The 25,428-nt window shown below is 36.7% G+C and overlaps 1 protein-coding gene across 2 annotated transcripts in view; it reads right to left on the minus strand.

Annotated features, from left to right (window-relative positions):
- Positions 1–14,016, minus strand: part of RIPK2 (receptor interacting serine/threonine kinase 2) — a 36,628-nt gene extending 22,612 nt beyond the window's left edge. The window contains exons 1-4 of one of the 2 annotated variants that reach the window (XM_059166075.1): positions 13,614–14,016; positions 9,729–9,882; positions 7,508–7,663; positions 240–397 (exon numbers count right to left, since the gene is read on the minus strand). In XM_059166075.1, the coding sequence (XP_059022058.1) occupies positions 240–397; positions 7,508–7,663; positions 9,729–9,882; positions 13,614–13,786 (641 nt within the window). In that variant the 5' untranslated portion in view covers positions 13,787–14,016. Of the gene's footprint in view, positions 1–239; positions 398–7,507; positions 7,664–9,132; positions 9,190–9,728; positions 9,883–13,613 lie in introns of those variants that run through there. The other variant, XM_059166076.1, reaches the window with a different exon arrangement.
- Positions 14,017–25,428: the final 11,412 nt, after the last annotated feature.

Here is a 25,428-nt window from a genome sequence, read left to right on the forward strand (position 1 = left end):
TTAGTCAGTTAAGCATCTGCTTGCAGCTCAGGTCATGATCCCAGGGTCCTGGGATGGAGCCCCACATCCAACACCCTGTTCAGTAGGGGCTCTGCTTATCCTTCTCCCTCTGCCTCTCCTCCCACTTGTGCTCTATCTCAAATAAATAAAATTTAAAAGAAAATAAAATGAAGCTTCAAAATTCTAATTAATCTTGTTTTTAGGCAAGGTTAACTCTGAGCAAAAGTAACACATAATACCTATAGATATCATGCTTGATGCTGGCTCTTGATTTTTGTCCAGGTTCATAGTTCTCAGGTGGCATATAGATAATTGTCCCTCCTTCTGGTGAAGATTTACTAGTCCGTGATTGTGAGAGGGACATCATACGCCATTTTGATAAACCAAAATCTGCAATCTGTAAGGGAAAAGAGTAAATAATTGAATTTTAAATTTTTTTCTTAAAAAAACCAAACCAAACCAAACCAAGAACTGTCTTTGTTTATATTCATTATATTTAGGTATGAGACCAGAGGAAATGTTCTATATAAATATTTAATTTCTACATATTCTATCAGTTTCTTAATACATTAAACTCTAGAGTACTGAACCCAATAACTCTTGAAGCAACACATACTGACTTGAAGTTCAGCATAATGTCACAAATTTTAAAATGGAGACCGAGTTTTGAAAAATTAAACCGGAGTATTTTTTGTCTTAAATTCTGAATGAGCATATATGTCAAACATTACTTTTTAAGCTAAGTAGTTTTACAGCATGTGCTTTCAAAATTCTCCTACACCCTACAGAAGTGCGAAACTACTGGTATCCAATATGACTGCAATTGGGCATTGCTTGTAATTTCAGGTTTATATGTTCTTATTTACAATGCCCTAAAAATAGCAACCTTAAATTCTGAAGCAAGTAAAATTCCAATATAGTATAGGTCATTATTATATGATTTATGCCTACCACTAAAAGAATCATATCTATTGTTTATTTAGCATATAAAGCATATTTAAGTCCATGATAAGGAATGCCTAAGAATTATTGGTGACATTCTATAGTTTTGATATATTGCTTACAGTTTTGCTTCACTTGTAAATTTTGTGTAGATGTTACACAACATCTTATAACTCCCTATTTAAAAGGTTCCTTATTTTTAAAAAAATGGAAGACAACATATAAGAACAGAAATAGTATTTAATGGACAAAAGGGTGTAGTAAATCTTTAAATAAAAAGATTTAATTTAAATTACTTTGATCTTCACACTGCATAAGTTAGAGTCAACAGAGGGAAATGAACTCTATTTAGCACACCATTTGTGTTTCAATTATTTAACTCATATTTTTACTAGTTTTAATAGGAGAAAATTTGTTTAGTGTTTAGATGAATTTGATATTAAAAAAATATTACTCTAAGGGAGGGGACAGACTATATACGTTTTTCCATACATTATTAAAATAAAAGGGTAAGTCTAAGAAAAAAATAGAAAAGACCAAGAGAAAACATGGTGCCAATACATGAAGAGCTAAGCTGGATTCTCAAAGGCAATATACCACATGGCTAAGAACACAGGTTGTAGAGCCTAAAGTTGTATTTTATTTATATTCCAATTCTACCACTTAATTAACTGTGTGTGAACTTGAGGAAGTTTTAAATTTTTCTGTGTCTCTGTGTGATCACCCACCTGCAAACTGGGGATAATAACACTGTCTTTATTGCAGGGTTGCAGTGAGAAAATTAAATGACTGATTCTAAGCAAAACATTCAGAACATTATCACATAAGTGATCTATATGTGTTAATATTATTGTTTTGTATACAAGTTGCTCTTATTCAATACTATCTGTTCTTCCCACCTACCCTCTAAAACCAAAAACCAGAACTCCAACTGCACATTTACTAGAATAGTAAGCATTATTATGATAAGTAGAGTTTATTTTTATGCCACAAGTGAAAAATGCTAAAAAAAAAAAAAAAAAAAATTGAGATGTGGTCTCACCTTATACCTGAACCATAATTTGCAAATTCCTGGGCTAAATGTTGGTTTAAATACAGTATTGTAGAAAATGTGCTCCTGAGCTTATTTCCTTATGTGCTCCTTCACCAACAACTCCATCTTTATTTTCAAACCTGACCTAAAAACCTTCATCAGAAATCTATGAGCTGATTTTGTTTGGTTTTCACATGGTACTTTATTTCTCCCCTTTCTTCTTCTTTTTCTTTTTTTTGAAGATTTTATTTATCTGACAAAGATCACAAGTAGGCAGAGAGGCAGGCAAAGAGAGAGGGGGAAGCAGGCTCTCTGCTGAGCAGAGAGCCAGATGTGGGGCTTGATACCAGGACCCAGGGGATCATGGCCTGAGCTGAAGGCAGAGGCTTTAACCCACTGAGCCACCCAGGTACCCCTATTTCTCCCCTTTCTCTGTTATAAATAATACCATTATAAAAGGCATGACTTATTAAATCTGGATCTTCAACAGAAGGATAAAAGTGGATAAAGTGAGGGAAGGAAAAAATTCCATGATTTCTTGAAGGTCTTGATAAATTTATCATTCAGCCATGAAGACAGAGAATAAGAATTTTTCCCATTCTACACAAGATCTTAACATGCATTTTGAAGCTAAGGGTTTTCTTTTTAACTAAAAATATGATTTTATAAAATCAGAGGAAATTAAAACACACTACTCATAAAAATCATCCATGATCCTCTCACTCTATTAGAATAGCTATTATCATTTACATATACTATCCTTATCTACAAACCTATAAAGTTATCACAGAAGAAGTTATGAAGAATAAACCTGAAGTATTCTGGTTCCCACACTGGCCTGAGAATAGCAGAGAAAGTGAATATGGCACATATAAATATTTTCATTCCAAAAAAGCCTATCACTAGTTCATTGGTATCTAAGGTGCACTAAAGGACACTTAATAGATAACCAAACTGAATGTATTCTTTTTAAAGTAGAAAAATCTCAGTTGACCTTAATCAGAGTAAATATTTTTCTTTCAGATACTATACTTCTGCATACTATGCTTTAGCATTCCAGTGAGAAAACTTATTTCAGAAAATGGTAGCAAGATATAAACTTCCATTTAATTTTGTTAAGTATTTTTATTTATTTTTATTTTTTTAAAGATTTTATTTATTTATTTGACAGACAGAGATCACACGTAGGCAGAGAGGCAAGTAGAGAGAGGGGGAAGCAGGCTCCTCGCTGAGCAGGGAGCCCGATGTGGGGCTCGATCCCAGGATCCCAGGATCATGACCTGAGCCTAAGGCAGAGGCTTTAACCCAGGAGCCCCACGTTAAGTATTTTTAAAGATATTTTGCACTTCATTTAAAGGCCTTTCCAAGAAGATAAGTAGATTAAATAACCATTACTTTTTCATGGTTGGTGATAAACTTTGACTTTAAAGGGACATTTATAAATTATAGTAAAAAGTAGAGACACATAGGATGCATGTAAAAGAATGTTGCTAATTTATAAGAATAGTATTAGAAAGGTCACAGCTTTGTATATATGAAAATTAATAAAAATTACAAAAACTAAACAAAGTCAAACTATTCTAAATTCTGTTCATATCAAAGACCAAGGATACCTTGTTGGTCAGTGAAAAGAAGAAAGTAGGAATCATTACCTATTACTTTGCCTCTATTTACTCTGTTAACTATAGTTTCCAGACTGAGATGAAGAAAGTCAAGTCCAAGGACACTGAAAGGCTTAAAAAGTGCAAATCTCAGGTTATTTTATATATATTTCAGGTTATTGAGAATGCTTGGAAATACCTCCATGGTGCTATTAGTGTTCTTTGTGGGACAGAATGGAGGGGCACTATAGGATATGAGAAGAGTAAATGCCATTTTGACTTTCAAAAAGGAAAAAAAATGTTGATTTTGCATATCTACTTATTGGTAAACACTATTGGTAGATACTTTAATCCCTGCTTAAAAAATTTGGAAAATTTAATATAAGGGATGCCAGCAAGAATTCATGAAAAACAAATAATACCAGACCAGTGGTCAATTTCAGGTCTCATGTGCTATATCTCAAGAGCTTGGCACAATGTCATGGCTGCTCCATAAATATTTACTGACTAAAATTATGACCAATTTTATCTCCTTTTTTGACAGTAATAATACTGTCAAAAATTAAATATTAAAACAGTTTGCATGTTATAAAACACTTTGTTATTTTATAATAACATGCTTGACTATAACATTATCAGGCCTATCTGGTATATATAGAAGATATGGAATTCACTCATTTGTTTATTCAACAAATACTTGGTTAATGCTTCAGTATGGCATGTGCTGAGCAGGTGTCAGTTAATAAAATAGACTAAATTTCAGTCTTCATGGAGTTTATATTCTAATTGGGGGAGAGAGTCAATAAACACATTAATAAAAATATTATGATGGATGGTGAAAAATAATATGAAGAAGCATAAATCAAGGTACAAAGACACAGAGGAACTGGGTGGATCATCAGAGAAATCCACTCTGAAGATGAGGGAATAAGCCAGGAGAACTGGAAAAGTAGTCAAGCAAGGTCTCCTGATTACATTTTTTTCTTTTTTCTGATGATATTCTTAAGAACAAAATGGAGAAATATGGGCAGTATAACCGTTCTTTCATAAGTATTCCACACAAAATTAGTGATTATTCTCTAAAAGTGCTAATTAAGGATTGATATTGACCTGGAGGGAGGTTCTAAGCACCATGTTATGTGGCTCTGATCCGAGTACTGGTTAATATTTAATTATGACTTAAAGATACAAAAACTAGCTAATTAAATCTAAGGATGACACAAAGCTGGGAGACAAGTTAAAACCTTGATCTACAGAAATAATTCTGAAAAAGATCTTAAGAGGCTGAAGTGATCACTCAAATCTAACAAAATAATATCTGATCATGTTCAAAAAGTATTCTGTAAAGTACATGATAAGGAGATGTGGCTTAAGTAATAATACCTGAATAAAAGAACCTCTCAGGGCTTGTTGATGCTAAGCCTAATTTAAATGTTGTGATATGATCACCCCCCACCCCCAAGCCAATGAATCATTGAGTATTAAAGTGCTTAGGGACCAGGGAAATGACACTTCCATTCAAGTCTATATTCATAAGGTCATATTAGGAGTATTTTTTTTCATTGTGAGGATAAAAATTGAACAGAGGTTTAACCCTAAAGCATCTGGATAGCACCTGCAATTAAAACAAATGTAATAAGGAAACTGGCTGAAGAACTAAGGATATTCAAAAGAGAGAGAAGGATAAACACAAGTGTATGTGAGGGACAGGGAGATTACAGCCATCTGCAAACACTGACAGGACCGTCATATGGAAAGTAGAATTGGACTTACTCAGTTTATCACAAAGAATAGAACTAGGACCCATGGATGAAAACAAAGGGAAGGCGTTTCAATTGATCATATAAGAAAATGTCACAATAATTTAAGTATGGATATTAAGACTCCCCTGTCATAGACTAACTGCCTTGGGAGACAAGGGACTATTATAGTGAGTATCCAGGGACTTACTGACCATTAAGGCACTTCCACCTATGTGGTTACAGGTGATATAATACATTGATGAGTTTCTTTTTTTAGTATTATTGAGATGGCAGCTTGCTTTTTTCCCTTTCCCCTCCCATTTTATTCTAGGGAGATGAAGTGCCTTTAACAGAGGTTTATTTTTTTTTAATTTAACTTTTCTCACATTTTTTGTTTAATTTTTCTATTGTTCTAACTTCCCTGTTATTTTTTCTTTGAACATTTTTGACATTTACAGTAATCTCCAATTACACATATTATTATAAGAAGTATAGCAAAATAACACAAAAATAAAGTGAGTTACATTTAGTATTAGTTACTTAGCAACTACTTTTTATTTGCTGTCATCAGATACAGGGTAAACTATGAAATCACTACTACATCTGGTGCCTTTAGGCACCTAAATATTATGCTTTCTACAAAAGTTAATTCAAAGTGGATCCTAGATTTAAAGGTAAAACATAAAAATCTAAAACTTTTAGAAGATAACACAGAAGAAAATCTTCAATGCCTATGGCTTGATGAAGGCTACTTAGATATGACAGCAAAGAATCACCATAAAGGAAAAAAAAAAAACCTGATAAATTGCACTTCATCAAAATTAAAACTTTTCTTTGTGAAAGATCCCTTTGAAAGGATGAAAAGAACAAACCACCAAAGGGGAAAAAATATTTGTGAACTACATATCTGATGAAGAACTCGTATCTAAAAATTTTAAAGAACTTTAAAAACCCAATAATAAAAATCCAAAGGGTCCTATTAGGAAATGGGCTTAAGACATGAAGAGACATTTCACTGAAAAGGATATATAGGTAGCAAAAGAGAAAGTGTTCAACATCATTAGCCATTAGGAAATGGAATTAAGACTTTATGAGCTATCACTATATACCTATTACAGTGCTAAAATAAAAAAAATGTGACAATACCAAATGCTGGTCAGGATATGGAAAAGACAGGTCAATCATACATTGCTGGTAGGATGTACTAAGGTATAGCCCCTCAAAAATAGTTTGGCAGTTTCCTAAAAAACTAAACAAAACCTCATCCAGCAGTTGCACTCTTGGACATTTAGCTAATGGAACAAAAACTTATGTTCGTTCAAGAAGCTGCATGGGACTGTCTGTAGGAGTTTTATTGTAACTGCCAAAGACTGGAAAAAAATACAAATACCTTTCAGTTGGTCAATGATTAAACAATTTTGGTATACACATACCATGAAATACCATTTATCAATAGAAAAGAACCACTATTGATATAAGCAACAACTTGGATGGATCTCAAAGGTATTATGCTAAGTAGATAATGCTAATCTCAAAATACCACATACACGGTATGATTCCACTTATACAGCATTTTCCAAATGACAGAATCAAAGAGATGGAGAACAGATCAGTGGTTGTCTTTGGTTAGGGATAGTGGAAAGGGAGGAGATAAGTGTGAATATAAAGGGGTAGTATAAGTGATATATTTATGATGATAGAGTAGTGCTGTATCTTGCTTGCTGTGATGGTCACATATATGCTAAAGCAACCCAGAAACTATATATATGCATTGTACCCATGTCAAATTCCTGGACTTGAAATTGTACTGTGTTATTGTAATTATACGTGTAATTGAATTGTAATTGTATGTGTAATTGAAATTGTACATGTGATGTAATTACTGGTAGAAACTGAGCAACAGGCTCATGAACCTTCTTGTATATTATCTCTACAACTTCCTGTGAATCTATAGTAACTGCAAAATCAAAAGAAAAAAAAGGCTTATTTGATAATTTCAGTTAAGGACGTAATGACTTTGTATTTTGTACCATAATTCTATCTATCTCTGGGGCCTAGGTATAAATAAGCCTCTGAAGATGGAAGAAAGGACAATGAAGAAAAGAATTATAGGCTATGGAAAACAGGGTATTAAATGGTTAGTTAGAGAAAAAAAACACCAAAAAGTCTTTAAAACCATAAGTAATTACCTTAACATGAAATTCATTATCCAATAAGATATTTTGAGTCTTTAAGTCATGATGAAGTAGAGGAGGATTCATATTGTGCAAGTAGTTTACACCCAGTGCAATTTCATGCAGGATGCGAAATCTCAGTGGCCAAGCAACATCAGGATATTCCGTTTTCTTCATATACATGAAAACAAACAAAATGAAAATTAAGTGACCATATTCACTAAATTTCCACTTAGAAAATTAAATATTCCATGTGGAAATACAGTATAAATAAAGGTCAGGACATATGTTCATTTTTATTACATAGTATCATGGTATCAATTTGACATTATTTAACATCCATGTATATCTTAATTTCCTCAATTTTAGAAAAGATAATAATGACTTTATAGTACTGATACTTTCTTTTAGTTTATGTTAGTAATACAACTACATGATATTGGCTCTTCTTTCTTCATTTAACATAGTTTTCAATTTTTTTCTTCTTCTGTGTAATACCCAAACACTTGTCTATATTCACACCTATCTCTTATTCTATGGTTCATATGAAGTAACTTACCTGCACCTACCCACCCACACACACACACAGAAAATTTCTTTCTAGTACATACCAAAGCACCAATTCAAAATTCATAATTTAAGTTTCCTATTGATATAAAATCATACCTTACTATAATAATCATTATATCAATTAAAATTATGACATTACATTCATTTATTAAGCATGAATATCCTATACTTCTTATCATATAATTTTTATATTCTAGCTTGAAAAATTAGTTCTTGGGAGTTTTGCCTTTGTGAAAGAGAAAAAGATCATCTTCATTTTTAAGTGTATACAATACAGATATATTTAAAATATAATGTGTTACATATCCTGGTACTTACAAGTGATATTCATCTGAACTATCTGAACATAAAAGTTAGTGTACCTTCCCAGGAGAATGAACATACTTAGAACAATTTCTTCTGAAAATTATGTAGTTCAAAAGAGTCATAAGACCTCTGTGCAGTATAGTATCACATGGAGGCTTTTGATTGTGGAGACAGAGGTAGAAGAACACTCACTCTATATTATGATTCCTTCTAGGGGTTGGGAGTCCCTTGAAGGAGGCTCTTTAATTTCTAATGGGCTCCAATTTTGGGCATCAGAGTATCTAATAGGTACTGGGGTGTGAGAAGAAAATATCAGAATTTTTATTTATATTCATTTTTTAAAAAATGAAATTTTGCTTAAGTAATATTTGTATCTTGATTATTGTGTTAGTTATACAAATCTTATACACAGACATCAGTTACTATAATCTCTCCTTGTCTCAGGTGGTCTATCATAAATAGTGATATACTTTGAAATAAAGAGGAAGTCACTACATGAGTGGCTGACAGTGGCACCCATTCTCTCTTATTGCTTACAGAACACTGTGATGTATCAGAATTTAGGAGCATCCCCTAACTGGATTATACAGATCACGTTACCAGGTTTTAACTAAACTAACACTCACAAAACAGACCAAGTGATTTAAAAAAGATTTCTGGAGAAACTGCAGGTTGCATACAGTATTAATAATATAAGCTCAAGCGAACAACAATAGATGATGAATACACACAATTTGAGACTAAGGATCCACAAATTTGCTTACTGATAAGAATGAGGGCCCATCCCTCCAGTTTGCTCACTGATGAGATTCACAGTCAAAGCCAGAGTAACTAGTACCTGGATAAAAAGGTAAATGGCTCATTCCATTGTCCATCATTGGAAAAACCAATATATTTGGTATTCAGAGACAGACTTAATTGACCTATTCAGAACTTTATAAACTGGTATTATAAACATTTAATTTGAATCCTAAATTGTTTTTAACATAAAATAAAATCTAGCTTAACTAACAGGACAGTGTACAGAGTTTATCTCTGTAGTGTACAGAGTTTGTCTCTTCTCTCTGCCTCCCCTACCTCTGTATATATACATGTAGTTACTGGAATTCAGTTTAAACCTCAGGATCAATAACATAAGCAAAAGAACCCCAGTCCTACAGAATGCACGGCCTGAATCCCTGGTATTTTTAACAACACAAAAGAAGCCATAAATTGTCCCAACTTTATCACTGTAATTGTTTTCCATTATTCTTCTTTTGACTCAACTACATCTCTCCAAATAATCTGATCATATGTAAAACCAAAACACCAGACAGCTTGAATAACAGAATTATAGCTACTAAAAATGCACAATACTTACCCTATGGAGGAGTTCATTTAATGATCCATTTGGCATATATTCCGTTACTATTCCCAAAAATTCAGGCTCATTGCAAATTCCCAAAATTGGAAGAATGTAACTAAATCTAGCTTTGTGTAAAATTTCAGCTTCTCTTAAAACATCATTTCTTTCACTAAAGAAAGAAAATGTATAATTATTTCAAAGTAATGAAAAATATACAATGATCATGCCTATAACATTAAGATTAGATTGTTTCCCATTAATTGACCTCATGTAAATTATGCAACTTCTCTGTCCCTTAGAATCTTCATATTTAAAGTAGATAATATCCACCCTATATACATTCCACAGGCCTGTTTAGAGACTATAATAACTTCTCTGAGCCACTGACAGAAAAAAGTGCTGTATACACAGGTTATTATTATACTTTCCTGGGAATAAGAAAGAGCACAATATTTGAGTAAGTTTATAAAGTACATTGATAATAGAATTATTGCTGTTTGAATTAATTACAGTTTATGTTGTACTAGATTATATTTGATTAGAGTATTATACTAAATTTCATGGTTGCATACCTTGTGCATTTTTTCCAGACATTTAAATAATAAACTTAAATGTTATAGATTTAAATGACTATATGATAATAGTTGCATAAGAGTCAAAAATGCTTAGAAATTATACAATGGAACTCAGGAAAAGACTTCACCTTTCTCTCTCATCTGCATGTCCTTAGGACCTGAAACAGTACCCAGTACCTGGTAGAGATCTAATAGATATGTATCAAATGTATTCTAGGAAGTTACTAGTGAAGGTTGTGTTTGGAAAACGGCAGATTGTTTAATACGAGTAAGGATACCTAAAAGAGCATGTGAAAGGAATGAAGGTGAATAGGGTAGGCTAGAGCCTCATCTCAGAGCCCTAAAGTCAGTTAAGGATATTTACACTCTATTTGGTAGTTACCAAATTGTGACTGTATGTTTTTGAGAAGGGTAATGATATGAGCAGAACAAACTTTTAGGATTATTAACTTAGCAGAAGGATGTTGGATCAGCAGAAATGGGCAGAGTTTGAGTCAGGAATTAGAATATTACAATACTAATTAAAGATGTGAAGCAATGAGAGTCTAAATCTATAAAGGTCACAGTGAAAATGGAAAGAAAAACACTAGTTGAATAGAATGCCCAGGTGGTGGTAACTAAGATAGACATATTTAAAAAAAAAAAAAAAAAAAGCAAGGGAATTGGAGATATCACTGGTTTTTACCATGGACAGATGTGTTGGTAGCAGCAATAACAGAACAGAAAGTTTATTCGGTAAGCAATGATATTTATTGGGTAAACAATGATGATTAGTTGGTGCTTAAACCACTCAAGCTCTGGATGAATGTCTGTTGAAATAGGAAAACAACAGACATTCCACACCAGACTATGAGGTTTGCTCTAAAAGCAAACGAAAGGCAACATAAAGCAAAAATCTTACTTATGTTCTAAATAGATCATATATTTTTTCTGAAATTCAAGAGTTACAAGCGAACATAAAGTAAACACCTTTTTCCTTCTCCCTGTTCTTCAACCGCTTAATACTTCAACTGTGAGGCCACCTATTATTCAGTTTATGAGACCTGTTTTAATTAAATTTACCTTCCCTAAATTGAAACAGTAAGAGATGGAGGTCAATAAGAACTACATCTTATTGTTAGCACTTACAGGGAGACAGAGAATGGACTTAAAGATTTCTGGATACACTGGAAAGAAAAAACAAAAACAAAAACCATAGAGAGAGCATGCTGGTGACGTCTCAGTGATATTTAATATACTTGCGCTATCTCTCATTAAGAATATCAGGCATTCTTCCTTCTACTGTGATCCCATTATGTGTCAGCCACTTTATATGTACTATCATCCGAAGACCAACACTCTAAAGTTGGTTACCTTAACGCACTCTATATGAGGGCACTGAGGCTCAGATAAATAATTTTCTAATAGGCCAACATTAAGCGGCAGGGTTGGAGTCAGACTTGAATTGCAGTTGTGACACTCCAAAGCCTGTGTTTTTTCCTTCCACTGCTTGATCAAAGAAAGGAAAGGATCAAGGAAACTTCTTGAATTCAGATTTCAGGAGGACTGAGTGAATGGCAAAACAGAAAAAGCCAGAAATAAATAGGTCTAAAATGGATTTTATATTTTTAAAAACAAAGAAGTTAAATACAGCTTTCACAGATATAACACCAAAATACCCAAATCAAAATTTCAGTCACAAAACAGTTATGTCATCCACACCGTGTTTGAAAAACCAATCAGACACATCTACACGTAAAGTGGAGACTGTTGCGGAAGGGCCACTCATTGGGCAGAAGTCAGATTACAGGGAATGACTCACTGATCACTAAAATAAGAACGTGTAACTGCACATAAACTTATTTTCATCCAGATGGTGTCAAAGAACAATGCAAACCTTTTCCACACCAGAGCCCATGTGCATGCATTTATTATTCCCACTTTATAAGTGAGGAAACGGACACCCTGTGAGTCAACTGCATAGCCTAGTTCTATGTTCAGATTCCATGAATACTGCTAATGTTAACATCTTAGGTAACAGGTGGGAGAAAGAACCTGATGCAGTAACGCCAGAGGGTTTAGCTTGTCCTTATGACATCTTTGACAACAGAATTTCCACCAATTTCCTTAAGAATTTTAGGTTATGAATATTGCTAATGAGAATAGAAAGGGTTAGAGGAACAGCCTCCAAAATGGGAAGATCAACTTGCTTTAGAATACCTAAAGGGTCCATTAGGGTTAGATATCCATAAATTTACATAGCTGATGCTAAAATATTTTCAGCCTTTCTAACTAACCACCACCCTTCAAACTTGACTACATATACATGTGCACATTCGCCCAGCATTTGCTCCACAGAACTCAAGGCCCATGTGAAACAGACACCACATCTTCTCTATCAGTAGATCTGGATTATAATATACAAAAAGTGGGAACACTCTCCAGGGGTGTCCCAAATTTACTGTGAGATCTGCCCCCCCCCCCCAAGCCTGATAGCAAAACAGTAAAGGAAAGCTACAGGCAGATGAAAGGCCAGTAACATTGGCAGGGCTGAAGCTGAGGGATTTATCTGACACTGGATACTAACAACCTCTGACCAATCAGGCACCCAGCATGATAAATTCTGACATTAGATATAGGGGGAGGAGAGGAGAGTGTTGCAATCATGGATGTTAACTCACTAAGGACTGAATGCAGGGCCTAGTTAAACCTCTACTGGAAGGCAAATACACAAGACTAATGACTAGCCCCACTGACTGATACATTCGATCACAGGTCAATCAATGGTACAGGATTGAAATGTTTTTCTAGAAACAGAAACTAATACTAACTTTCCCTTAAAACCCAGGCAGTGCACGGAAATTGTGCAGGACGTGAGAGACATTAAAAAATTTCTGGTCTTAAGTTTAATTGTCTTCTGATTCAGTGTATTGTTAGCAAAATAATACACTTCTCTGGGGACAGGCTTCGCTGGGAGAGAGGCAGGAGAAACTGGACCAAATGGAGTCTGGTATCTACACTTTCATGACCATACGTAATAAACCACAAACAAAACAAAAACAACCAAAGGCCCACACCGAAACACCCTGACTTTTGTGTCGGGAGAGAGGAAGCCCAGGAGTAAGAGGGACGGAGAAGGGGAGGGCAGTGGAGAGAAGAGATGACAGAGGAATGCGAAAGGTGCATCTTGAGAGAAGCCAGTTCTCCCCACCATGCAAGCCCCCAGGCTTGAAGGGCTGCCCAGAGGTGACGAGAGGCGGGGCCGACCCCCGAGCGGAGCCGCCGTTTGGGATCCAGAGCCCGCTGGCCCGGGGCTGATGTTCGGGACTTCGCGGGGGTGTCCTACCTGTCGAGCAGCGGGGTGTGGATGTGCAGCTGCTTCACGGCCACCTGAACGCGCCAGTCTGCGTGGCGGGCGGACGACACGGTGCCTGAGGCGCCGCGGCTCAGGTAGCGCAGGTCGGCGAGCTTGTGGCAGGGAATGGTAGGCAGGGCGCTGCAGATACCCTCCCGGTTCATGGTCGCGAACCGCGCGGGCGCTCAGGCCGCGGGCCCGCTCTGGGTGTGCCCGGCGCTTCGGCGGTTTCCGGGGCTCGTCGGCTGCGCTCGGGCGCCCGCACCCGCCCCCCTGTGCGGGAGCTGGAGCGGCCAGGCACTTCTCGCGGCGGGACACTAGGTCACGAGGCAGCCCATGCCACGCGCCAGCCGCTGCTTTTCTGGAGCCGGAGCGGACTTTTCTTTTCTGGGGACCGGAGTTTACTCTACCCGGGCTACGCTCAGAGGAGGAGCTTCCTCCCCAGACCCGGCCCTCCCACCCGAGCCGGACGGTCCGGGCTCCTCCCTCCCGAAACTTCTCAGGCGACGAAAGCGGCGGACGCTGGGGGCGGGGAGAGGGGCCCCGGCCGGCAGCCCTCCTCACTGGCTCTCGGCTGTGCCCGGGTTTGTCCGCCTCGCGGCGCACCACCCACGCTCTGGGCGACACCCGCGGGGCTGAGGCGGGATTTAGGGATGGGAAAGGGAGTCAGGGACGCTTGTTTTCTCTTCTTTCCCCCCAACTTCCAGGTTTGGAAAAGTTTTCTCTGAGGGGGAAAAAAAAATCCTGTCACCAGCCTGCTGTCCGATTTTGGTCAACGTGTTCCCGCACCACAGAGGAATCTCCTCTGAGCCGCTAGCCGTGGGGGAGTCTCCAGAGCGGGAGAAGGAGGGCTGTGGGTGGGGGGGTGGGGGGGTATGGGGTGAGGGTGGGGGCTCGGGATTCCCGACTCCGCGCCTGCGCGAGATGCGCTGTGAGGGGTGGGCGTGGTGGTGACTTTGAGAGCCCAGCACCCAGGTGCCTAGGGAGTCAGGTAGGGTGTAAATTAACCTGCCTACCTGGACTTCAATCATCCCTCACTGCCAGGTGAGTAGGAGTGAGAGGTGGATGATGAACCCTGTCAGAGTCTGACTCTGTTAAGAAGTGTTGGTGTTTAGCTCCTGTTCGTGCTCCTCTGCTCTTCCCTTTTGTGTCCTTAACTATTTGGAGACTGAAAAATAAACTTGAAAGGAATCAGTCCCTCTGATTCCAGGTAAGACTGAAAAAATTTTGTTTCTCATAGGTCTGTGAGGAAGGCTTTTCATTTTTAACCACAAGCAACTAAACATCTTTCTGTTTTTTACCTTAGAACAAACACCTTTCTACTTGATAATTTTGTAGAATGAGTGCAAACAATGTATACAATACCAAGTCCATACTAGGCATTTTAATGAATTCTAAAGCCACAGTAATAAGGAATGCCTGACATAAGTGGGGGATTTCTGTCAGCAGAGAAAAAAATGTTTCCTGTATTTTTGTGTTGCATGAAATGAGAGTGGCAGTGTTACTTTTACAATACTGGGAAGTTGTGACGAAACACTGTATTTTAAAATTTTGATCATTTAAAATAAAATATTTATTTTTAAAGATATGGTCTGATACTCTACTTTATTGCTTAATAAACTTTTTGCTACAAAAAGTGCTCAGAAAACTTTTCCCTTTCATTCATTTAATTTTCCACTTTTAACAAACTAAAGAGTTCCAGAAAGAACTAAAAATAGGAGGGGAGGAAATGGCCAAAAGAATAATTCAAGGAATTTTGGCAGGATCAAAGGATAGCGGTCTCCATATTGAAAGGGCCACCAAGTACCTTCAGTGAATGAAAAAACACTGGTTTTTCAGAAAGAAGAAACAAGAATAAAGGGATGGGACTAGAATGACATTAGATTTCTCAACAATAACACTTCTTTGTTAAAACACAGTGAAATGAAATTTCAAATTCTAAAGGGCAGTAGCTTTCAACCTACAATTCTATAGTCAGCCAAACTATTAAGTTGAAGGGCAGAATAACAGAGTTTTCACATATACAAAGATGCAAATGTTTCCATTCCTTCCATCCATCTTTTTCCTCTTCTTTCTTTCTTTTCTTTTTTTTTTTTTTTTAAAGAAAGATACTGGAGGATGTGCTCCAACAAAACATGGGAATAAATCAAGAAAGAGAAATACATGGGATCCAGAAAACAGGACCAGAGTGTGGGAAGGTAAACCCCAGGAAGTGGCAGAATTGGAGAGCAACTTTTTTTCATTGGAGCAGGGAGATGCCAGATTCCAAGGGAAAGACTAGTTAAAGTAATTGATTTTATAGATTATCTAATTTTGAGTTTTTGGGCAAATTATATTGATGTTTGATAGATCTAATGAAATACGTGATAAAATTATAGAGAGAACTTATAAAAATCTAAGTGAAGAACAATTATTAATTCTTGAGAAATAAAAATTATACAAAACCAGAAACAACATTTCTACAAACTGGTGACGGTGAAAAAAGGTGACTTTTCAGAGCTCTTGTAATATTAGTATATTATAAATTTCCAAGAAGGAAAGAGGATGAAGTATAGAACTCTATAAAAGTCATATTTTAATTACAGTGCTTAAAAAATAAGTAGTATATGCACATGGTTCAACATTTAAAACTATAAAACAGATGATCCCATGGGGAACTAGGCAGAAAACCTAGATACCTCCCAAAAGGGGCTATCTAAATAGCAAATGAAGGAGTTAAAGTGCTCAACACTGTTAGTTATCAGGGAACTACAAGTTAAAACCACAGTGTGAAACCACTATACAAATATTAACTAAAAATTAAAAAGACAGAATATACCAAGTGTGGGTGAGGATTTGTAGCAATTGGAACTCTCCTACACTGCTGGTGGGAGTGTCAGTTGGTAGAACCAATTTTGCAAACTGTAAAGCAGTTTCTATTAAAATTGTGGCTAGGCAGATTCTGTAACACATCAGTTCCTCCTCTAGGCATGTGAACATGTATATGCAAATGTTAAGAGTGTTCATAGCCATGCTATCTATAATAGCTGCAAACTGGAAATTATCCAAATACCCATCAACTGTAGAATTGGGTAAATAAATTGTGGCACATTTATACAAAGTAACACCACACAGCCATGAGATTAGACAATGTACAACAATATTGATGAATCACACAAATATAATGTTGGATGGAAAAATCAGACAAAACAGTATATATTTTTATGAGTCTATTTCTATTAAGTACAAAAATAAAACTAATCTATGCTTTTAGAAATCAGGATACTGTCTTCTATTGTAGGGAGAAGGGTAGTGACGAGGAAGTGGCATGAGGAGACTTGGGGTGATAGTAATGTTCTGTTTCTTGATCTAGAACCTAGACTCTAGGTGCCAGTTACATGGGTATGTTCACTTCATATATAGTCTTTGAGGTTACACTTAACATGCACTTTTCTGTATATTGGTATACTTCAGTAAAAAGCTAATAGGTTTAAATATAAAATATATATGTGCATGTGTATTATGTTTCTCACTTTATGTAATTAATTTCACACTATACTCTGTTCACCTTGCTTGTTTTTCTCTAACTATCTATGTGAGATGTTTGGAATTACACATATCCAACTTCAGTTTTCTGCTTTGTTTATGAACTGCATAACTTTGGGCAGTTACGTTTAAATTATTTAAGGCTTCTTCTCTCCCTTTGTGCAATTATTGCTTTAACAAATTTTATAAATATGAAATAATATAATGAATATAAAATGGTTAGTATGTGGCATACCCTCAACAAATGCTATTTTCATTCCCCTCTCTGTTTTCAATTCAACAAAATGTGGACCAGAACAAATCAAGTTCAGAATCTAGAGGTAACTACTAGAAGCCCCTCTTCATTCATTAACCAAATAAATTACTACATAGAAAATGTTTTTCACTTATATTGTAAAGCTTTAGGAATTTTTATTTTTATTTTTATTTTTACATTTTAGATTATAGCCTCGATTATAGCTTTTTTCATTTGCTCATTGAAACAAATCATATTAGTAAGATTTATTTTATTTTTTGTTGTTATTTATTTTATTTATTTTTAAAATATTTTATTTATTTGAGAGAGGCAATATGAAGTGGGGGGCAGTGGGTAGGAGCAGAGAAAGAAGCAGACTCACCGCTGAGCAGCGAGCCCAAGGCAGGGCTCCATCCCAGGACCTTGAGAGCATGACCTGAGCCCAAGGCAGATGCTTAACTGACTGAGCCACTCAAGTGCCCCTTTTTGTTAAGTTTTTAAAAGTGCAAATAGGGGCGCCTGGGTGGCTCAGTGTGTTAAACCGCTGCCTTCGGCTTGGGCCATGATCCCAGTGTCCTGGGATAGAGACCCCATTGGCCTCCCTGCTCAGCTGGGAGTCTGGTTCTCCCTCTCACTCTGCCTACTTGTACTCTCTATTTGTCAAATAAATAAATAAAATCTTAAAAAAATTTAAAAGTGCAAATAAAGCATAATTTGGCAGAAAACATTCAGTTAGTATGTTAAATCTGACTCAGATTTTTCCATATCAGCATGATCTGAGTTATGTGGCTAAAGAAACAGAAGTCCTTTAGAAAGACCGAAGAATTTATTGTGATCATTCAGAGTAAGTTGATCAGCAACCAAAATCTTTGGAAGTATTCCATGCAGGGAAACTTGTCTGCCAAAAAGCGCAAATTGCTAGTGGGTGGAGTTAGGGATTTTGGTGCTATTTCATAGCATTTGGACAAGGGACTGAGGAGTAGATTTATCATGCCTCAGTCCCTTGCTATCTTGTTCCACGAGGTAGAATATACAAGGTATTCTCAGGTAATAGAGGAGAGAAGAATGCATGGTAACTTAATGAAAAAGATGTTAGATGAATTGCCCAGAGTCACTGACTTTGTGAATTACTGTGACAGGATTTCCTGAGCAAATCTGAGTCAGAGCCTGCAGTCTTTCCGGGAACTGACTGTTTATATCAGTAGAGTATTCCATTTTCAGTTTCAGTTTATATAATGTTTCAGGAGAGAAATTTAGTAGCAAGAGGGAATTTCCCAGTTTCAAAAAGATGGTCCTGGACTAAAAAGTTCACTATTAAGGGACACTTCATGGGGAATTCCATTTTCCTTTGACATTTTACTTGGTAGGTTTCCAAGACTGTGGAAAGATAATGTTATTAACACTTCAGTTTGCATTTAAAAATTTCAGCCTCTGCATTTAGTAGGATATTCTGCCTTTTAAAATTTCTTCAGAACTCAAAATCATTTTTCCATCTGCCATTCTGACATTGCAAGCAACATATACTATGTTAACTTTTTAGGCAACTCACACACACACACACACACACACACAACATGCACACACACTCCCCCCTCCCCTCTTGCTCTCTAGGAAGTGTTTGTGTTTTAAGTTAGTCACCTTTTTATCATTCTGATTTGGGAAGGCACAGACAAAGTTGTAGAAGAAAGAGAAGATTTTTTTTTCTTTGGTAGCCAGTATAGTCTAGGTTATAACAGAACAGGCTGAAGAAATTGTCTGGAAGTGGAAACTATGACTGAATCAAGGATCAACGTCAGCAGCTGAGCAGGTTGCCAGAGAGAACTCTAGGGAATAAAGAATACTCAAGAAGCTTCTCTGACTCAATTTTCATAAATTATAAAGAAGAATGCAGCAGCCTTATTGCATAACTCCAAAAGTCACTCGTCACTTTGGGGTGGTGCCAGTCACATGGAATACATTATGAATTGGGCCCCTACAGTTGTGCAATCTCCCAGGATTGTTCTGAGAGGCTCAAGTTATACAATGCCTATAAAGGGACTTTATAAACTAGAAACCTGTCAATATGTATAAGTAATTGTAATAGTTGTTCTTTTCCTGGCAAGCCCTGCTCTTCAAGCAAAACATTCTCATCTAGTTCAAGAAAGTGAAAGGCAACCCCTATTAGCTGGGAGCTGGCCAGACACTCTCAGGGAATCTGCAAGTTCTTATGTTGAGTATAAGCACTTTCATTTAACAACCTCAGACAAGACTGCTTTGTGACTGTAATGGAGCAAGACAAATAATAAGACCGTTTCCCCATCATGTCTGAACAGACAGAAGTAAGAACATTGTCCAAATCAGAAAAGAGTAAATATCCCCTTTCCTGGCTAGTAATGAGTGACTGCAACTTTTTTTACTTATTACTTTAGCTCAACTTCATTCCTCTCACAGTTAAGAATTATTAAGATCCTTAATCAGGGAATTACTCTTTCAGACAGCATCCAATGTAGGAAAGATGTCTGTTTTCTTCAATGTTCCCCTAAATAACCTAACACAAGGTCAAGTCCTGCAATACATTTTTTCTAACGTCATTGAGATACACCATGGTTCCCCATGGTATACATTTCTTCTCCTTGCAATGAGTCAATACATCCAGCGTTATAGAACTGTAGATGTGCTCCTGGTGGTTTTTCACTAGAGGACCTTAACAAGTTCATAGAGCAATTATTACCCAGCCAGAAGTCCTCACTATCTGCATCTCAGAGAGCTGGCTCCTCTGACTTCCCTAGTGACTTGTCTATGGTGTTGGTGTTATTTCAGAGCTCAGAACTCTGGAGGAAGAAACTCTGGCTGGTCATAATCTCCATAATGTTATCTTTCAAGTTCTTTGTGGATTATGTGGGTATGGACATCAGGTACTGAATTTCTAAAACAACAACAACAACAATAGCTATAACAGAACATTATTAATGTTTGCTATGTGTCGGACATCCTTCTAAAAATTTTTTAAAAAAAGATTTTCTATTTATTTATTTGACAGACACAGAGAGAGAAAACACAAGCAGGGGGAGTGGGAGAGGGAGATGCAGGCTTCTCCCTGAGCAGGGAACCCAATACAGGGCTCCATCCCAGGACCCTGGGATCAAGACCTGAGCTGAAGTTGCCCTTCTTCTAAATAATTGACATATAATAACTCATTCAGTACAACAGTACTATGCATTAGATGATGTTGTTATTCTCATTTTGATGTAGAAATTGAGGTACAGAAGTGTTAATTACTTGTGTAAGGTCCCGCAGCTATTAAGTGGCAGAGCCAGGATCTGAACCAAGAAAATTATATGGCTGCATTCTGAATCTGTTCAACTGTTCTCACAAAGTGCTATTAGACTGCTGAGAGATGAAGTGTGAATGATATGGTAAAGTCAACATACTGTTATATGAAGAATTATTTTATATGTGAGCAAGAATATCTTTTAAAGCAGTTCAATTTAGTGATTGTAAAGTGTCGATATATCTCTTTAATAACAGTTTACTGTTAGGAATAACTTCAGATTTGTGGAACTAATTCCATTGAGTATAATTTGCTTTTTCTTTTACATATTAACAATTTAATCCAACATTTATTGAATGTCTATGATGTGAATGGATCATTGATATATGATATGGGACACACAAAGATAAATTCTCCACATTACTACCGACAAAGGTGATGATAATGTTTTAATTATTATCCCTACTGATAGATATAATGGGACTAATAAATGAAGTTCTTTACTCAAAGATCAGGGCCAACTGAGAAGCAAGCAAAAGAGCAGTGGAGATGGAGACCAAAATACCTATTTTATTCTAAAATTGGAGAACACTTTCTAGAGATAATGGGCAAGTGGGCTTGCTAATCTTGTACCCACTTAATCATAGGAAGAACAAACTGAGGCCTGCCCCCATCTAGGCAGTATTACAGTAGGAGTTAGGCAGAATGTATTCTCTCTGAAGGCAGGTAGATTCCAAAGAGAAAAGGAAGAGAAAGGGGAATGAGCTACTATATTCCTAAACTCACCAATCAGGCACGATACTCTTACTCCTGTAGGAAGCAGTACTGGGATAGATGGTACAGCAAGAGGTCAGATATGTTATTACAATAAAAGAACTCTTCTCCTGGAAGGAAATACTGGGATGGGGGAGTGGTGATAAGTGTCTTATTCAACAATTCCCAGTTTAAAGATGGAAAAACTGAGCCTAAGAGTAGAGTTCCTGCCTCAAGTATTACAAGTAGAAGGTGACAGAACTGGGTTAAGCAGACAGTTTAACTCAAGTTCATTGCATCAGAAAGCTCTCTTTAATTAAGTCTTTGATATATATATGTAGAATTACAGTAAAGCTATGACCTACAAATATAACAAGCCAAATATCAGAAAATTGCATCTTTCTTCATATAATCTGTTATTAGTTGATGAACACTAGAAAAAAAATGCATTGTGTATATTTTAACTTAGTACCTAAACGGCACATCTGAACTAAATGCCTGAGATACCTCAGTTATTAAATGTTACATCGAAGACATAGCAGAGTGTACATATATATAAACATACAAATATTTAACAGAAATACTTCAGGAGATTCAGTAATACTCATTCTAAAATGTGGTGGTTGCTAGACAGGTAATGAATGATGAATCATATTATTTTGTAGAATAGAAAGGATTGGGAAAAGATGGAAAGAGGCGATCTGAAGGTGCAGTTCAAAGGGAGGGATCATTTTTGGTATTACAGATAGGAAAAATGTGGTTCCTAGAAGTTTTTTGGTAGATTTAGAGAAGACTACAAGGTCTGGGAATGAAAACCATCTCTTTCAGGACCACTCATGGGCCTGCATGATATAAGGGAGCAAAAGCCATTAGTGAGTCAAGTCTGTACTCTGCCACACTCTGGGGCAATAAAATGTTTTAAGAATTGAGTTCCATAATATGAGTGTGTAATGTCTTATCTATAATTTGTGGATGATGGCCAAGGGCTTTAATTTTGCATAATTGTGACTGGCCTTAACCACATATAAAGACATGTTAATAATATTGTGTTTGGTTTCAAGTTCTGTCCGTCTTTTAATACCCACATTGTATACCTTTACTGAAACTTGCTGTTGTTCATAGGAGTTATAAGAGGAATGAATGAGGTAACAGATGTGGAAATGCTTCATGAATTGGGACACATTAGTTAATTTCAGTTTTTTTAAAAGATTTTATTTATTTATTTGAAAGAGAGAGATCACAAGTAGACAGAGAGGCAGGCAGAGAGAGAGAGGGAAGCAGGCTCCCTGCTGAGTGGAGAGCCTGATGCAGGACTCGATCCCAGGACCCTGAGATCATGCCCTGAGCCGAAGGCAGTGGCTTAACCCACTGAGTCACCCAGGCGCCCCTTAATTTCAGTTTTGAATCAAGGCTCTGCTTTAAGAATTTCTTTATTCTAGCTTAGTGTCATTTGAGGGGAAGCACTGTGCTAGGCACATATTAAAAAACATGGAGTATTTCCTACCTTCCAGAAGTTCCAAGATAAGAAGTAATAGTTTTTAGAGGCTTAGCAAATATTCACTTTGGATGTTTTCCTGTTAACACAATTTCTAAAATTACTCATCTGTGGGGAGCTCAATAAAGATTTCTCCACTGACTAACGTAAAGGAGAGGGATCAGGTAATTGATGTAACACTTTCATTCATATAATAAAGCACTTAATCTTATACATGGAAATTGGGAAAATGTACAAAGAGTAACCAGATTGCCTTTGGGGATCTAGCTGTGCCAGTCAGTTTTGTTTTATTATATCTCCTATGCCTGCTGTAACTTATTTGTTTATATAATCTCATTTGTAATTATCTAAGCTCTTAGCAAGAGTTTAGCAAGAGCTTAGTACTATGGTTTGAATGCAGGTAAATCACAACCTGATTAAGGAATAGTTTTCTTTTTTTTCCTTTTTTTTATTAGAAAGAGAGAGAGAGGGAGGGGGAGAGGCTCAGTGCCCAACACAGAGCCTGATGCGGAGCTTGATCCCACTACCCTGATATCATGACCTGAACCAAAACCAGGAGTGAAACACCCAATCAACTGAGCCACTCAGATGCCCCCAAGGAATTTTTTCTAATGCAGCTCTTTCCCTAAATGTCAAACCATTTAAGGAATTCCAAAGGTCTCATATTGCCTCAGTTACCATAAAGCACTAATGCAGCAGGTTGGCTGCCTCGATATTTATTTATTAATTTATTTTAAAAAACATTTTATTTATTCATTTGTCAGAGAGAGAGAGAGAGAGAGAGTGAGTGCAAAAGCAGGTGGAGCAGCAGTGGGAGAGGGAGAAGCAGGCTCCCCAATGAGCAGGGAGCCTGATGTGGGATTTGATCCCAGGATCCTGGGATCATAACATGAGCTGAAGGCAGACACTTAACCAACTGAGCCACCCAGGTGTCCCTGCCTCAGCATTTATAAAGTGCTTGCTTTGACTGTTGAGCTTTCCAATGCTACAAAAAAAGCATGGATTTAGAAAGTGCAAAGGTTCAATATCTTCCCACAAAAATAGTGATGGACTTCTTTCTTTTTTTATTTTTTAAGATTTTGTTTATTTATTCGAAAGGGAGAGAGAGAGAGAGTGAGAACAGATGGGTGGAGGTACAGAGGGAAAGGGAGAAGCAGGGTCCCCGTTGAGCAGGGAGCTGATACCTGAGCCAAAGGCAGAGCTTAACCAACTGAGCCACCTAGGGGTCCCAGTGACAGAGTTATTTCATTAGTTAATTCTTAAAAACAAAATAACAGTAGATTACCTGTTGATCTAGAGTGTAAGGATGAGGCCAGTTTTCGGGTGTTGTCTGAGCCTGGACTCTGGGCAGGTCAGAACGTGTAGGCCTTGTTATTCTATTACTGATCCTGGATCCTGGGGTTAAATGCCACAATCCTGTGAGATTTCTGAGTCATTTCTGAAGTAGATTTTTATTCAAGTTGGACAAACATATAAAAGTAATGCAAAATACCCAACGTTGAGTTGATGCCTAGCATGAAGTTGGTAAACAAGAGACCCAGTATTTTTTTAAGCCAATGAGAAAATTGCTGAAATTGTTTTCCTCAGGGGCAGGGATGGGCAGAACGACTGAGTAGTTTATCCTGAGCTCTTAAGTGTACAAAGAGTAGATGCCTAGCTTTACCTATATGGCACTTTGAATCTATGAAGATAGTCTTATATAAATGTATCAATATATTTCAGATATATGGTGTATTTATAATATATGTATCCATATATTACTAGCTAATATATGTATATTACATTCAAATTTAGAGGAATCAAAAGGGGATATAGTGAAAAGTTAACCCCCACCCCCTTCCATGCCACCCAGCCACCCAATTCACCCAGGCGAATTACAATTGCCAGTTTCTTCCTTCCTTCTTTCTTTCTCTTTGTTCTACCTGAGTAACCTCTCCAAGCCCAACAATTCCTGCTCAGAAACTTTCCAGCCTCTGCCTTATCCTTCCTGGTTAAATTTAACCTTATTTACCTCTTTCAAAGCATTGGTGCTTTATTTATTCTCCTTTAGTCTCTTTTTCCAATTCTCCCTAACAAGGTGCCTGCATTTCATCTTTACATTTATATTTTCCCACTTCCTGGACATCACTCATGTTCTTTGTTCTCCTCTGGTCTGTCTGAAATATCTATTTCTCTGAGACTAAAGTCAGATCCCATTTTTTCTGACAGTTCTCCATCGCATTGATTTACTTCTTCTCTGAACTCCTAGGCGTCTACAAAGAGAGTTATTTGAGTTCCCATTTTTAGTATTCCAAAATGATACCAAAATATATTAAATAAAATATTATGTTGCATTATTTTGGTTGGAACTATATAAATCCAAAAAGAGGGAAAGAGACTAGCTCAGAGCTACCAGATGTTACAATTAGAAATTTGCCTTTGATTAATGAAGAAAGATACTTACTATACAAAATCTTTCAAAATAATATCCCTGGAGAAAAAGAGTAAAAGGAGTTCATGATGGGGAGAAGTTGCAAACCACTAAATGTATACACATTTAATATTTATT

This window comes from Mustela lutreola, chromosome 3, assembly GCF_030435805.1.
Source record: "Mustela lutreola isolate mMusLut2 chromosome 3, mMusLut2.pri, whole genome shotgun sequence".
Lineage (NCBI taxonomy): Eukaryota > Metazoa > Chordata > Mammalia > Carnivora > Mustelidae > Mustela > Mustela lutreola.